At 43.6% G+C, this 15,331-nt stretch overlaps 1 protein-coding gene across 11 annotated transcripts in view; it reads left to right on the forward strand.

Moving 5' to 3' along the window:
- hectd1 (HECT domain containing 1) overlaps nucleotides 1-15,331 on the forward strand; it is a 28,136-nt gene that overhangs the window by 5,472 nt on the left and 7,333 nt on the right. For 8 of the 11 annotated variants that reach the window (XM_031828709.1, XM_031828703.1, XM_031828706.1 and 5 more), the window contains exons 8-25: nucleotides 427-525; nucleotides 1,886-2,000; nucleotides 2,815-2,989; nucleotides 4,459-4,597; nucleotides 4,797-4,967; nucleotides 5,144-5,366; nucleotides 5,601-5,864; nucleotides 6,131-6,207; nucleotides 6,595-6,729; nucleotides 7,011-7,157; nucleotides 7,445-7,539; nucleotides 7,644-7,749; nucleotides 7,875-8,009; nucleotides 8,224-8,363; nucleotides 8,478-8,801; nucleotides 8,922-9,088; nucleotides 11,665-11,841; nucleotides 13,856-14,668. In XM_031828709.1, the coding sequence (XP_031684569.1) occupies nucleotides 427-525; nucleotides 1,886-2,000; nucleotides 2,815-2,989; nucleotides 4,459-4,597; nucleotides 4,797-4,967; nucleotides 5,144-5,366; nucleotides 5,601-5,864; nucleotides 6,131-6,207; nucleotides 6,595-6,729; nucleotides 7,011-7,157; nucleotides 7,445-7,539; nucleotides 7,644-7,749; nucleotides 7,875-8,009; nucleotides 8,224-8,363; nucleotides 8,478-8,801; nucleotides 8,922-9,088; nucleotides 11,665-11,841; nucleotides 13,856-14,668 (3,502 nt within the window). The remainder of the gene's footprint in view (nucleotides 1-426; nucleotides 526-1,885; nucleotides 2,001-2,814; nucleotides 2,990-4,458; nucleotides 4,598-4,796; nucleotides 4,968-5,143; nucleotides 5,367-5,600; nucleotides 5,865-6,130; nucleotides 6,208-6,594; nucleotides 6,730-7,010; nucleotides 7,158-7,444; nucleotides 7,540-7,643; nucleotides 7,750-7,874; nucleotides 8,010-8,223; nucleotides 8,364-8,477; nucleotides 8,802-8,921; nucleotides 9,089-11,664; nucleotides 11,842-13,855; nucleotides 14,669-15,331) is intronic. The other 3 variants (XM_031828705.1, XM_031828707.1, XM_031828712.1) reach the window with 1 other exon arrangement.

Genomic DNA, 15,331 nt, shown 5'->3' on the forward strand with positions numbered 1-15,331 from the left:
TATGCATGGGAACAGAACAGAATGGCTCATTGTGCCCAGGAAATTAAGGCCAGTATCTCCTCCCTGTTGAGCTGCAAGAACAAAGCTGTTCATAACCAGGAAGTGCTCAAGGCTCTCAAGGTGTCCATAGCAACAAACAGCAGCATAAACATTAATGAATGCTGTGTATCCATAATGTGGCCTAATGCAGCCTGACTACTAGGGTTTGGTTTAATAATTGCTTGTTTGTCACCTCGAAACCAGGTCTGTCTTACAAAACACCTTGTATTCATTAGGCTCCAAACAGAAGAAAATAGACTAGGAAGGACTGCGTGGACTAGTTTTAATAAGAAACATTTCTATTTGCTATTTCAAAAATGTTTTTAAAAGTGTTCCTTTGCCTGGACCATGTTGAATAACCCCTGTTTGTTGTGGTTGGTGTCACAGGTTGAGTTCCTGTGTGAGAGAGGTGCTGATGTCAACAGAGGTCAGAGGTCCTCCTCCCTCCATTACGCTGCCTGTTTCGGGCGGCCTCAAGTAGCAAAGGTAGCTATGTTTTCTTTAACCCTCATAGGAAATATCTTCTGATGCTCTGTTTTTGACCAACATCCCTTGACAAAGGCCCAGGAGTCGGAATGTTGGGCGCTGGTTTATGTTGATTTCAATTCATGTAAATAAATCACTGTGCGTGCGCACTCAATCCTTCTTAATATGTTGTTTGGAAATACACTACATGACCAAAAGTATGTGGAGATGTGCTCATCAAGCATCTCATTCCAAATCATGAACATTTATTAGGGAGTTGGTCCCCCTTTGCAGCTATAAGAGCCTCCAATCTTCTGGGAAGGCTTTCAACTAGATGTTGGAACATTGTTGCGGGAAGGATTATTAAGGTCGGCCACTGATGTTGTGCATTTAGGCCTGGCTCACAGTTCAATTCATCCCAAAGGTGTTCGATGGGGTTGAGGTCAGGGCTTTGTGTAGACCAAGTTCTTTCACACCGATGTCAACAAACCATTTCGCTTTGGGCATAGGGGCATTGTCATGCTGAAACAGGAAAGGGCCTTCCCCAAACTATTGCCACAAAATTGGAAGCACAGAATTGTCTAGAATGTCGTTGTATGCTGTAGCGTTAAGGTTTCCCTTCACTGGAACGAAGAGGTTTAGACCGAACCATGAAAAACAACCCCAGACCATTAACCCTCCCCCAAACGTTACAGTTGGCACTATGCATTGGGGCAGGTAGTGTTCTCCTGGCATCCGCCAAACCCAGTCCGTCGGACTGCCAGAAGGTGAAGCGTGATTCATCACTCCAGAGAACGCATTTCCACTGCTCCCGAGTCCAATTCCTGCAAGCTTTACACAACTCCTGCCGACGTCTGGCATTGCGCATGGTGATCTTAGGCTTCTGTGTGGCTGCTCAGCCATGGAAACCAATTTCATGAAGCTCCTGACAAACAGTTATTGTGTTGACATTGCTTCCAGAGGCAGCTTGGAACTCAGTAGTGAGTGTTGCAACCAAGGACAGACAAAAAAAACTTTAGCACTCGGTGGTCCCGTTCTGTGAGCTTGTGTGGCCTACCACTTCACGGCTGAGCCGTTGTTGTTCCTAGACGTTTCCACTTCACAATAACGGCACTTACAGTTGACTGGAAATTTGAAGAACTGACTTGTTGGGAAGGTGGCATCTTATGATGGTGCCACGTTGAACATCACTGAGCTCTTCAGTTAGGCCATTCTACTGCCAATGTTTGTCTATGGACATTGCATCGCTGTGTACTCAACGGGTGTGGCTGAAATAGCCAAATCCACAAATTTGAAGGGGGTCCACATACTTTTGTGTAAATAGTGTACAGTTAGACCCTATGCATGTTGCCTTAGTAAACATCGCTGTCTGTGTCTCTAGACTCTACTGCGACATGGTGCCAACCCTGACCTTCGAGATGAAGATGGGAAAACTCCCCTGGATAAAGCCAGGGAGCGTGGCCACAGTGAGGTTGTAGCCATCCTCCAGTCTCCTGGTGAGTTATAATATATGAACATAATCACACCTTCCAATGATTTGAGTTGATTGGTTGATGTTTATTGTCCTTGAGGAGGAAATGATTTCGAAGTTACATATACACATAGAAACAACAACGAGCAAACAACAAACCAGTGGTTTAAAGTGCTGAAGTATAAATACTTTAAAGCACTACTTAAGTAGTTTTTTTTGGTATTTATATTTTTGACAACTTTTACTTCACTACATTCCTAAATAATAAAATGTACTTTTTACTCCATATATTTTCCATGACCCTCAAAAGTACTGGTTACATTTTAAATGCTTAGCAGGCCAAGGGTCCAATTCACATACTTACCAAGAGAAAAAAAAATCCCTACTGCCTCTGATCTAGTGACTAAACACAAGTGCTTAATTTGTAAATGATGTCTAAGTGTTGCCCCTGGCTATCTGTAAATAAAAAAAGAAAATGGTGCCATCTGGTTTGCTTAATATAAAGAATATGAATTTATACTTTGTTTTGCTTTTGATACTTAAGTATATTTTAGTAATTACATTTACTTTTGATACTTAAGTATATTTAAAACCCAATACTTTTACTCGACTAGTATTTTATTGGGATACTTTTGCTTGAGTCATTTTCTGTTAAGTTATCTTTACTTTTACTCAAGTATGACATTTGAACTTTTTCCACCAGCGCAACAAATGGACATAGCAGCTGGGTTATCCGACTGCCAGTAAAAAAAACTTGGTTATGAGTGACCCATATCATGTTCTTTATCTGAAAACAAGGACAGTGGTTATGTGACAACCTGTTGTGTTCTGTTCTGTAGGAGACTGGATGTGCCCCGTTAACAAAGGAGAGGACAAGAAGAAGAAAGATGCGAACAAGGAGGAGGAGGAGGGCAGCGAACCCAAAGGAGACCCGGAGATGGCCCCAATCTACTTGAAGAGACTGCTACCAGTATTTGCACAAACCTTTCAGCAAACCATGTTACCTTCTATTAGGTGACTTTGAGAATCATTTGACTAATCGACCCAAGGTCCATATAAATGTACTGTAACGTTACCAGTGTGTTCTATGCAACATAAAATCATTAGAATGTTACCAGTGACTAGGATGATTGACTCAAACACATGTTATACTTATCCCTCCCACCCACACAAGACAAAATGCTCTTGTTACTGTATGAGTTGTCTAAGCTCATAGATATACACTACCGTTCAAAAGTTTGGGGTCACTTAGGAATTTCTTTGTTTTTGAAAGAAAAGCAAAAAATGTGTCCATTTAAAATAACATCAAATTGATCAGAAATACCGTGTAAACATTGTTAATGCTGTAAATTACTATTGTAGCTGGAAATGGCAGATTTGATTTTGATCGAATATCTACATATACGTACAGAGGCCATTATCAGTGACCATCACTCCTGTGTTCCAATGGCACGTTGTTGTGTTAGCTAATTCAAGTTTATAATTTTAAAAGGCTAATTGTTCATTAGAAAACCCTTTTGCAATTATGTTAGCACAGCTGAAAATGGTTATGCTGATTAAAGAAGCATTAAAACTGGCCTTCTTTAGACTAGTTGAGTATTTGGAGCATCAGAATTTGTGGGTTCGATTACAGGCTCAAAATGGCCAGACACAAAGAACTGAAGATCTTGTACAATGCAGTGTACTACTCCCTTCACTGTTGATGTTGAGACTGGTGTTTTGGGTACTATTTAATGAAGCTGCCAGTTGAGGACTTGTGAGGTGTCTGTTTCTCTAACTAGACACTAATGTACTTGTCCTTTTGCTCAGTTGTGCACCGGGGCCTCCCAATCCTCTTTCCATTCTGGTTAGAGCCTGTTTGAAGGGAGTAGTACAGTGTTGTATGAGATCTTAGGTTTCTTGGCAATTTCTCGCATGGAATAGCCTTCATTTCTCAGAACAAGAATAGACTGGGGAGTTTCAGAGGAAAGTTATTTGTTTCTGGGCATTTTGAGCCTGTAATTGAACCCACAAATGCTGATGCTCCAGATACTCAACTAGTCTAAAGAAGGCCAGTTTTATTGCTTCTTTAATCAGGACAACAGTTTTCAGCTGTGCTAACATAATTGCAAAAGGGGTTTTCTAAAGAGCAATTAGCCTTTTAAAACGATAAACTTGGATTAGCTAACACAATGTGCCATTGGAACACAGGAGTGATGGTTGCTGATAATGGGCCTATGTAGTTACTACATAAAAAGTCTGCCGTTTCCAGCAATAGTCATTTACAACATTAACAATGTCTACACTGTATTTCTGATCAATTTGATGTTATTTTAAATGGACAAAAAATGTGCTTTAGTTAAAAAACAAGGACATTTCTAAGTGACACCATACTTTTGAACGGTAGTGTATATAGTACTATTTATATGACTAAGTGCCTGAATGTATTTTCATTTCAATAGGGATATATGCAACGCCATTAACACATGTTCCTCCCCCCCCAGGAAAGCTAGCCTGGCTCTGATCAGGAAGATGATCCACTACAGCTGTGAGGTGCTGCTGAAGGAGGTGTGTGACTCTGACACCGGTCACAACCTGCCCACCGTGCTAGTGGAGATCACCGCCACCGTGCTGGATCAGGAGGTAAGGCAATACACGACATCCATCCCTTTGTGTGTGTGTTCCACTGTGCTGGATTAGGAGGTGTGTGTGACCCACCACTGTTAACAACGCCGTCCAACACTGACCTGATGCCTGTTAAGCTCTCTAGTTGCACCAGGTTTCATCCACAGTGCTTGTGTCTGGAGGCTAAGTTAACTGCGGTGTCTCTCTTCCGCCACAGGATGATGATGACGGTCACCTGCTGGCCCTGCAGATCATCAGAGACCTGGTGGACAAGGGAGGAGACGTCTTCCTGGACCAGCTGGCCAGGCTGGGCGTCATCAACAAGGTGTCCACTCTGGCCGGACCCACTTCAGAGGACGAGAACGAGGAGGAGTCCAAACCAGAGAAGGTGAAATAAGAACACCACATTGCAGTCAGACCAAAGATGGAGCTTTCTGATGTCTATGTTAATGAAAAGCACTCTACAAATGTATTATTATATAAATGTATCATTCAAGTCTATCTCTGGATAAGTGTCCGCTTCATGACTAAAATGTAAATGTTTGTCTCTCTTTGTCCTGCCAGGAGGACGAGCCCCAGGAGGAAGCCAAAGAGGTGCAGCAGGGGAAGCCCTACCACTGGCGTGACTGGTCCGTCATCAGGGGTAGGGACTGCCTGTACATCTGGAGCGACGCTGCAGCCCTGGAGCTCTCCAACGGCTCCAACGGATGGTTCCGCTTCATCCTGGACGGCAAGCTGGCCACCATGTATTCCAGCGGCAGCCCAGAGGGAGGCTCCGACAGCTCAGGTAGACCTAGCTACATATCTGGACTGTTATGACACGAACTTCCCCCAACTAGCTATTTATTCATCTTCATCTCCTTTGGGACATAAGGCCAGTATGAGCTCCCTCCACTTATGTACATGCAGTTATAAATGAATGAATAACAGTATGATACTGGAGATTTCGCAACCAACATAATGTTCCAATTTGTCTAATGTGCTAATGACGACATCATCATATCCTTGTTTTCCCACCCAGAGAGTCGTAGTGAGTTTCTGGAGAAGCTGCAGCGTGCCCGTAGCCAGGTGAAGCCTGTGACAGCTAGCCAGCCCATCCTGTCTGCCCTGGGTCCCACCAAGCTGACGGTGGGGAACTGGTCCCTGACCTGCCTGAAGGAGGGAGAGATCGCCATCCACAACTCTGACGGGCAGCAGGCCACCATCCTCAAGGAGGACTTGCCCGGCTTCGTGTTCGAGTCCAATAGGGGCACCAAGCATTCGTTCACCGCTGAAACGTCACTAGGTCAGTTGGTTTGGACTTCCGTGCATATAGGTCATAGATTTCATGTTGTATTTCATTCTGTAATTAAGTGTTCGTAAATAATTTAGAAATGCATATTTCTAAATAAGGAAAATGTAAATCAATAGTAAGGATATCCTCTGCTAGAATGACGGGAGGTGGTGATGGCCAGGGGAAAGCCATCAATTGCACCAGTTCTTAGTCTGGTTTGCATTCTATGGGGATTGTCTTTCTAATAGTTCCTTTTCTGTTTGTTTTGCATTGTACAGGGTCAGAGTTTGTTACTGGCTGGACTGGAAAGAGAGGAAGGAAGCTCAAATCCAAATTGGAGAAAACAAAACAAAAGGTGGATGTTTTGTTTTCTAGCAGTGATGTCAGTCTGCTGTTCAGTGTTTTTATTATTATATATTTTTTTCTTCTCTAAAGCCAGCTTCCTTCTCCCTGAATTTAGAAGATAACTTTCTCTTTTAACTGGGACACAGATTGTCTTTTTGCTTCAGACCGCATGACATATTATCCATCTAGTTGTTAAGCCGTCATCATTATTTTAGGTTCTATGATACTGTAGTTACCCTCCAGTCTTTCCTTACCATTGAGACTAGATCTCCTCCCTGTCTGTTCCTGTGTTTTGCTATGTGGTTGTTTTGCCTACCATAGTTGAATGCACTGGATCTGTAAGTGTCTCTGGATAAGAGCGTCTGCTAAATGGCTAAAATGTCAAATCTAAATGTAGGTGAAGACTGTGGCCAGAGACCTGTATGAAGACCACTTCAAGGCAGTGGAGAACATGCCCAGGGGGGTGGTGGTCACCCTTAGAAACATCGCCACCCAGCTGGAGTCTGCTTGGGAGCTGCATACCAACAGACAGGTACTAACACAGAAGCACATCAACTCTAACCTCATTTATATCACAATCCGATAACGTTATGCATACCAACGGGCGGGGGTGAGGGAATTTCCTTGGAACACTCGCACAACAGCACTCGGTACTATTTTACAGTGAAATCACTACAATGATAAGATTGAGTAGATTTTTATTTGACTTACTCTGACATGGAGTTTTTGTTCTCTTGGTTGTTCTGTCTGAAGCTATAGGCGACAGGTTTAATGACACGGTGAAAGTGAAATGCGCTGCTTTGTCTGTTGCAGTGTATCGAGGGAGAGAACACATGGCGAGACCTGATGAAAACTGCTCTGGAAAACTTGATTGTGGTTCTCAAGGATGAAAACACCATCTCCCCATATGAAATGTGCAGCAGTGGCCTCGTTCAAGCACTTTTTACAGTCCTTAATAATGTAAGTAGGTTGGGATCGATGGATGGTTGAGGCATTTTGGATGTGTTCTAAATGGCACCCTTTTTCCAATTTAGTACACTACTTTTCACCAGGGCCCTTTGGGCAACAGTAGTGCACTATATAGGAATCCATTTGGTCTGCAGATTTCTCTTCCTTCCTTAGCCTTGTTCTCAACTGTCTGGGCATCCAACTTCCTCAATGTTGGGACAATAAAACTTCCTGAATCTGACTATTTTGCGTCGTTAGTCCAACTCCTGCTCAATTCCTGTTTTTCTTTTCTATTTCAGAGTGTGGAACTTGACATGAAACATGATTGTAAACCATTAATGGAAAGGATTAATGTATTTAAAACTGCATTCAGTGAAAACGAAGATGATGAAAGGTAATCTAATAATTTGGACTTCAATATAAATGATTTGTAAAAAAAAAAATTAAAAAAAAATTAAGTGTTAGTGGCTCATCTCCTGGTTTGTCCCACTTATTCAGCCGACCCGCAGTTGCCTTAATCCGCAAACTACTAGCAGTCCTGGAGTCCATTGAGCGGCTACCTCTGCATCTGTATGACACCCCAGGCTCCACCTATAACCTGCAGGTGAGTCTCTCCTCCAGCCGCACCTCATACTAGTGTTGGTGACCAGTCGTTTGTTTGTTCCAGCTCCCTGTTTATTGCTTAGGGTCAGTAAAATGGATTCGTCATTCTTTGTGTGCGTGTGTTAGATCCTGACGAGGAGGTTGCGTTTCCGTCTGGAGCGTGCCCCCGGGGAGACGGCGCTGATCGACCGCACAGGGCGCATGTTGAAGATGGAGCCCCTGGCCACCGTTGAGTCTCTGGAGCAGTACCTCCTCAAGATGGTACTTCAACTCTGTTTCATCCTCTCATTATCTGCCATTCTGTGTGTTTGAGGGGATCAGTTTGAGCAAGTTGAGGTGCAGATTTGCTAGTCTTGATCACATAATAGAAGTTATTTAGTATGCAAGATGATTTGAAGATCAGTGATTCTGTGCATTCCGACTGCAATGTAGTCCATCTCAAACATGCACGTAATCTTGTCTCTCTCTCCTCCAGGTGGCCAAGCAGTGGTATGACTTTGACAGATCCTCCTTCATCTTCGTCAGGAAACTGAGAGAAGGACAGACCTTCACATTCAGACACCAGCATGACTTTGACGAGAACGGAATAGTTTACTGGATTGGCACCAATGCAAAGTAAGTCTCCTCCCATTGTCTTTATGTATGAAGACCTGATAATGAGCTTAATGCTATGAGCCAATGTAAGAAAAACAACCTTGTATTAATCTAGTGTTTCCTTTGTGTCTCCAGGACTGCCTATGAGTGGGTGAACCCAGCGGCCTACGGCCTGGTGGTAGTGACCTCCTCTGAGGGTCGTAACCTGCCCTACGGCCGACTGGAGGACATCCTGAGTCGGGACAGCTCTGCCCTCAACTGCCACACCAACGACGATAAGAACGCGTGGTTCGCCATCGACCTGGGCCTGTGGGTCATCCCCTCGGCCTACACCCTGCGCCATGCCCGTGGCTACGGCCGCTCTGCCCTCAGGAACTGGGTGTTCCAGGTGTCCAAAGACGGCCAGATCTGGATGAGTCTGTACACCCACGTGGATGACTGCAGCCTCAACGAGCCAGGGTAAGTAAGCCTTGTCCCAGACAGAATGGCCCATAGGGCAGGTGACTCTCTCATCAGGAAAAACTCAAGACCCTATACCTGTAAGTCTGATTCTGACTGTGAGTTTGTGTCCTGTCGAAGGTCCACAGCCACCTGGCCTCTGGACCCTTCGAAAGAGGAGAAGCAGGGCTGGAGACACATCCGCATCAAGCAGATGGGGAAGAATGCCAGTGGGCAGACCCACTACCTGTCTCTGTCAGGCCTGGAGATCTACGGCACCGTCAGCGGCGTGTGTGAGGACCAGCTAGGTAAGAGTCTGCACCTGGGTCCTCTCAAGGTTTCTTCCATCTAGGGAGTTTGTCCTTGCTACTTCTGCTAGCTCTTTGGGGTCTAAGCTCGCACTAGTGCTGTCAAGGAACAGTCAAAACACTTAATGATTTTAACAATGTTGTTGATCCATCCTCACTTTTCTCGTATCACAGCCATTAAACTCTGTAACCCTTTTAAAGTCACCATTGGCCTGAAATCCCTGAGCGGTTTCCTTCCTCTCCGGCAACTGAGTTAGAAGGGATGCCTGTATCTTTGTAGTGACTGGGTTTATTGATATACCATAAGTGTAATCAATAACTTTACCACGTTCAAAGGGATATTCAATGTCTGCTTTCATTTTACCCATCAAACAGGGAAAGGCTTCCAATTGTTTATCCACTGTAAATTTTCACCATAGGGGATTTTAGAAACACTTAAAATAGGGGCTGTGTTTTGTGTAGGCTTACCCTGGCATGACGTTTTGATAACTATTTAAACCTCTCGGACAAGGTGACTTTTATCAATATATTTGGCTCGATTTACTCAGATTGTAAATGGCTAATTAGCATCAGATTAAACATCATGCACACTACAAATCTCTGCAAGCTCCAGCACATCTATTGCTGACTCTTTTGCTAACAGGTATTGTCAATTTAACTTGCACAACAGAATTTTTGTGGGGTAAATGTAGGCAAATAATATATTTTTTATTTAACCTTTTATTAACGAGGCAAGTCAGTTAAGAACAAATTCTTATTTACAATGACGGCCAAACCCGGACGACGCTGGGCCAATTGTGCGCCTACACGGTTATCAACAGCCAGGGTAAGTCTACATGAAACGGCCCTTATTTTAGTGTTTCTAAAATCCTCCCATGGGAAAAATGAATGGTGGGAAAACGATTGGAACCATTTCCCTGTTTGACTGCTAGGTTTTATGGGTGTTATGACACACACTGTAGTACTCTGTGGCCTTTGTGGTTGAATCTGAATTCACTGCTCTAGTGAGGGACCTTATAATTGTCTGTATGTGTGGGGTACAGAGATGAGGTAGTTGTTCAAAAATCACTTATGTGATTTGTTAAACACATTTTTACTTGTGAACTTATTTAGGCTTGCCATAAAAAAAGGGGTTGAATACTTTTTGATACGAGACATTTCAGCTTTTTTTATTCATTTGTAAAAAGTTTGAAGATCATAATTCCACTTTGACATAAAGTATAGTGTGTAGGCCAGTGACAACATCTCCATTTTTAAATTCAGGCAGTAAAAATAAAATTTGGATAAAGTCGAGGAGTGTGAACTTTCTGAAGGCACTGTGTGTATGCGAGGAGCACTCTTTTTGCTGAGGCCGACACTGGTTGTCTATTCAACAAATACTATAAACGCGACATGCAACAATTTCATTGATTTTACTGAGTTAGAGTACGTATAAGGATATCAGTCAATTGATACAAATTCATTAGGCCCTAATCTATGGATTTCACATGACTGGGAATACAGATATGACTCTATTGGTCACAGATATCTTTAAAAATATAAAGGTAGGGGTCCTGGATCAGAACCAGTCCGTTTCTGGTGTGAACACCATTTGCCTCATGTTGCCCGACATTTGTATAGAGTTGATCAGATTGTTGATTGTGGAATGTTGTCCCACTCTGTGCAAAGTTGCTGGATATTGGCGGGAACTGGAACATGCTGTCGTACACGTCAGCAAACATCCCAAACATGCTCAATGGGTGGTAACATGTCTGGTGAGAATGCAGGCCATGGAAAACCTGGGATATTTTCAGCTTCCAGGAATTGTGTACAGATTCTTACGACATGGGGTTGTGCATTATAATGCTGAAACATGAGGTGATGGCGGCAGATGAATGGCATGACAATGGTCCTCAGGATCTCGTCACGGTGCATTGAAATTGCTATCAGTAAAATGCAATTGGGTTCGTTGTCTGTAGCTTATGCCTGCCCATACCATAACCCCACCGCCACCACGTGGCACTCTGTTCAGAATGTTGACATCAGCAAACCGCTCATCCACACACCGCCATACACGTGGTCTGCGGTTGTGTGGCCGGTTGGATGTACTGCTAAATTCTCTAAAATGATGTTGGAGGCGGCTTATGGTAGAGAAATGAACATTGAATTCTCTGGCAACAGCTCTGATGGACTTTCCTGCAGTCAGCATGCCAATTGCACGCTCCCTCAACATGAAAAATCTGTGGCATTGTGTGACAACTGCAAATGTTGCCTTTTATTGTCCCCAGCACAAGGTGGAACTGCGTAATGATCATGCTGTTTTAGTCAGCTTCTTGACATGCCACACCTGTCAGATGAATTATCTTGGAATGCTGACTAAAAGGGATGTAAAACACATTTGTGCACAACATTTGAGAGAAATAAGCTTTTTGTACGTGAGAAACATTTGTGGGATATTTTATTTCCGCTCATGGAACATGGGACCAACACTTGTTGCGTTTTTATATTTTTGTTCAGTGTAGTATGTTTATGAATAATTATTAATTAGATTTTAATGACTCCAAGCAATCTGACCCGTCTCCTTCTCCCTTCCACAGGTAAAGCAGTGAAGGAGGCAGAGGCCAATCTCCGCAGGCAGAGGCGTCTGTTCCGCTCCCAGGTGATGAAGTACATAGTGCCAGGGGCGCGCGTGGTGCGGGGCATCGACTGGAAGTGGAGAGACCAGGATGGCAACCCAGCAGGAGAGGGTACCGTGACGGGGGAGGCCCATAACGGTAAAACTCTACTACAACCTAAGCCCACACCATCTAATATAATGTCCCTGTGTGTGGAACTGAACCCCCACACACACAGCTTGCATAGAAAGCTTTTGTTTTTCTAGGAAAAAAGGAAATATTCTTAAGGGACTTAGTCGACTGACATGATGATTCATGTTTAAACTGCTAAAGCAGGACATAATGCAGAGCTTTATCCCAGAATAAACCCATATGTCACCCATCATCACATGAGGAATCGGGCTGCTTAACTATGGCTATTGAACATAGGATGTGCAAAAACTAGTAACAATGGAGTCATTGATACAAATATGGTAGACTATGTTTTTGTTGTACAAATTGTGAACATCAAGTGCATTTACATGCTTTGAGGAGCCTTTTAGTACATCTTAAAGGGCAATCCACCACTTTTCAACCTCGTTTTCATTATCTCTAGCACAATACCAGTGTCTACATACGTGAAAACGGTGCATTCCTCATTTTTGTTGGGAAAAAATATAGTTTTAAAACATTCTACCCAATTAAAATGTAAACATTTTAAGTGATTTCCGAACACTGAGATTCACGGTGACGTCCGGGGGCAATAACATTCCCTCCTTCTGGCCTGAAACTCATTGCAGGTTTTGAAATGCACTGTCTTTTTAAAAACTTTTATTCTTACCCTTTGATGTCACAGAAGCATTTTTTAGGACCTTTTTAACTACAGAGCATCGAAATGTGACACTTTCACATATGTAGACACTGGTATGGTGCTGGAAATAATGAATAGGAGGTTGAAAGTGGCGGAATTGCCCTTTAACCCAAATCTCCTTTTTTACTAACTCTCGTCTCACTTTTGTATGTTAAATACTGAGGGTCTAGTTGGTCTGAAAGAAATCAACCAACAGTTGTTCATTATGTCCTAATATAATGTTTGAGCTTACATAACATCTGTGCCTCAACCCTGATCAGTAACTTCAGAAACAAGGTCTTTACAAGACATTGTACAGGTGGTCGGTGGCCGGTGCTACTACACAGTTCTAAACGGGACAGTGTTTTCTTTTCATGGCTTTCCCACTAAAGGCTGTTACTTTCCTACTTTCTCTTCTGCTTCTGACCTCCCGCTACAGGCCTATTACTTACTCTTCTCCAATTGGGAAACAAGGCCATTATTTGTTAATGAAGAATAAATAATAACCTTCACGAGCACTTTAACTACAGAGCAGTCTAGTGGTTGATCTAAGTCAGTGCTACTGCTCTGCTGTGTGACTAGACTGCATTATATTGGGCTCTTGCTTTTCCGGCCACATTATTAAATACAAGGGCCTGAAAAGCATCACGTTACCTATCTCTCTGTATGCCGAACATCTTTTAAAACCACTCATGATCATTTTACGTATTTCACTAAACTTGCAAAACTGTCACTACCATTATACCCTTTTGTTATTAGTTTGCTAATTTGAAGTGCAACCCTCCCCCAACGTACCAGGTAACCTTTTCGTACTTGAAGCTATCAGTTAGATCTATGGGTAGCCATGTGTTTAAATACTTTTTGACTAATTGTCTCCATCAATCAACTAAGTGCATGTTGATGTCACAATTTGCAGGCACTGAATAGACTCACTCCATTGCAATTATATTTAGATTGACAAAAATATTCTTCAGTTCCTTTTTCTCAGGTGGCTTTTAGCTTCGCATTTGCAAAATTCTACTTTGCTTGTCATTTTCTGTAACTCATGATTTCTATCTGATTGCTTCACCTGGACCAGAGTACTAGACCATACAGTATTGTTAAGACAACCAATATCTCAATTAGACTGGCCATTGATTTAACTATTCAGCAATATGCTAAACATACTATCAGCTTCAGCATAGCTGCATAGAATGGCATGCTGTTGAATTAGTCTGAAGTTGTATACAGCCCACCTGTCATTTGTCATAAACAAAGGTATCTGGTCCAGTGTCAAGCTGTGCTGCTGTCTTGACTTGCTGTCTGCTCTCTGCTGGGTCTCACAACATTCATATCCCTTTCCAGGCTGGATTGATGTCACCTGGGATGCTGGTGGCTCAAACTCTTACCGTATGGGTGCTGAAGGAAAATTTGACCTCAAGCTTGCGCCAGGGTACGACCCTGAGTCTGCGCCATCACCCAAACCTGTCTCATCCACTGTTTCAGGCACAGCGCAGTCCTGGAGCAGCCTGGTGAAAAATAACTGTCCGGACAAGGGCGGCTCCTCCTCGGCTGCAGGGGCCAGCTCTTCAAGCCGGAAGGGCAGTAGCAGCTCGGTGTGTAGCGTGGCCAGCAGCAGCGATATCAGTCTCAGCTCCACCAAGGTAGAGCGCCGGGCCGAGAGCCTGCTGGGGGGGGTCCTAGGGGTCAGTGGTGGCACCATCGGGGCAGAAGGCCAAGAGCCCATTGTGGTACTGTCATCCGAGGCTGGATGCGTGTCCAGCACGTTAACTGCTGAGGGCAGCGAGCGGAAAGTGGGCACGGACAGGCAAGAGGCTGTAGATGCCACGTCCATCTCCATGGCACTAGTCAGCGTCAGCTCGCCTGACGTCAGCTCGGTGTCCGAGTCCTCCAGTAAGGAGACGGCTTCCCAGAGGCCTCTATGTTCTGCGGCCAGCGCCCGTCTGTCCGTTAGCTCTCTGCTGGCGGCCAGCGCACCCATGAGCTCCAGCGCCAGCGTGCCCAACCTGTCGTCACGGGAGGCCAGCCTCATGGAATCGTTTGTGAGGAGGGCTCCCAACATGTCCCGCACCAATGCCACCAACAACATGAACCTGAGTCGCAGCAGCAGCGACAACAACACCAACACACTGGGACGAAATGTCATGAGCACTGCAAGTGAGTATTCAGCCTCTACTGTCTGCAGGCCAGGAATGCATGGGATACACAGCCCTCAGCCTTCAGTTCTCCTCAGCCTTCAGTGCACATAAAGGGACCACTGTCCAGCCGGCTATGATTGGCATGACTTGTAGAAGGAGCCTTCTAACTTCGGTTTGAGATTTGGTCACACTTTTACATAAAATTGGAGTTTAGCTTCAGCTAGTACAATAATACATTCTAAAATGTTTACAACCTGGAGTAGTTGTCAATTTTACATTGCAAGGACACGTGTAATGTTTGAACAAGTACTGTGAATGCACACGTCGCAAAAATATGCTAAATGTTTTACGTTGTGCTCAATATTGATAATTTGATTGCTAATCTGATCACCACACAAAGGGAAGGATCAAAACAGTCACTCATCTAGACAAGAATAACTACTGGCTTCACATATAAGAGTGGTGTTGTTGCTTTTGTGCTGATGTGTTTTTGTTTGTCTTTGCTCTAACATTAAGCTATTTCGTTAAACCAAGGAGAATCTAACGTTTGTTTTTTTTACTTTGCTGACAGTGCATTACTAAAATTTATTCCATTTCCATTTTTTTGTCATCCTTAAATAGAGCTATAGAGTTAGTGAGCAGTGGATCATTTTATAATGTTGACATTTTATTTACTCAACAT

Source organism: Oncorhynchus kisutch, linkage group LG7 (assembly GCF_002021735.2).
Source record: "Oncorhynchus kisutch isolate 150728-3 linkage group LG7, Okis_V2, whole genome shotgun sequence".
In the NCBI taxonomy this organism is placed as follows: domain Eukaryota; kingdom Metazoa; phylum Chordata; class Actinopteri; order Salmoniformes; family Salmonidae; genus Oncorhynchus; species Oncorhynchus kisutch.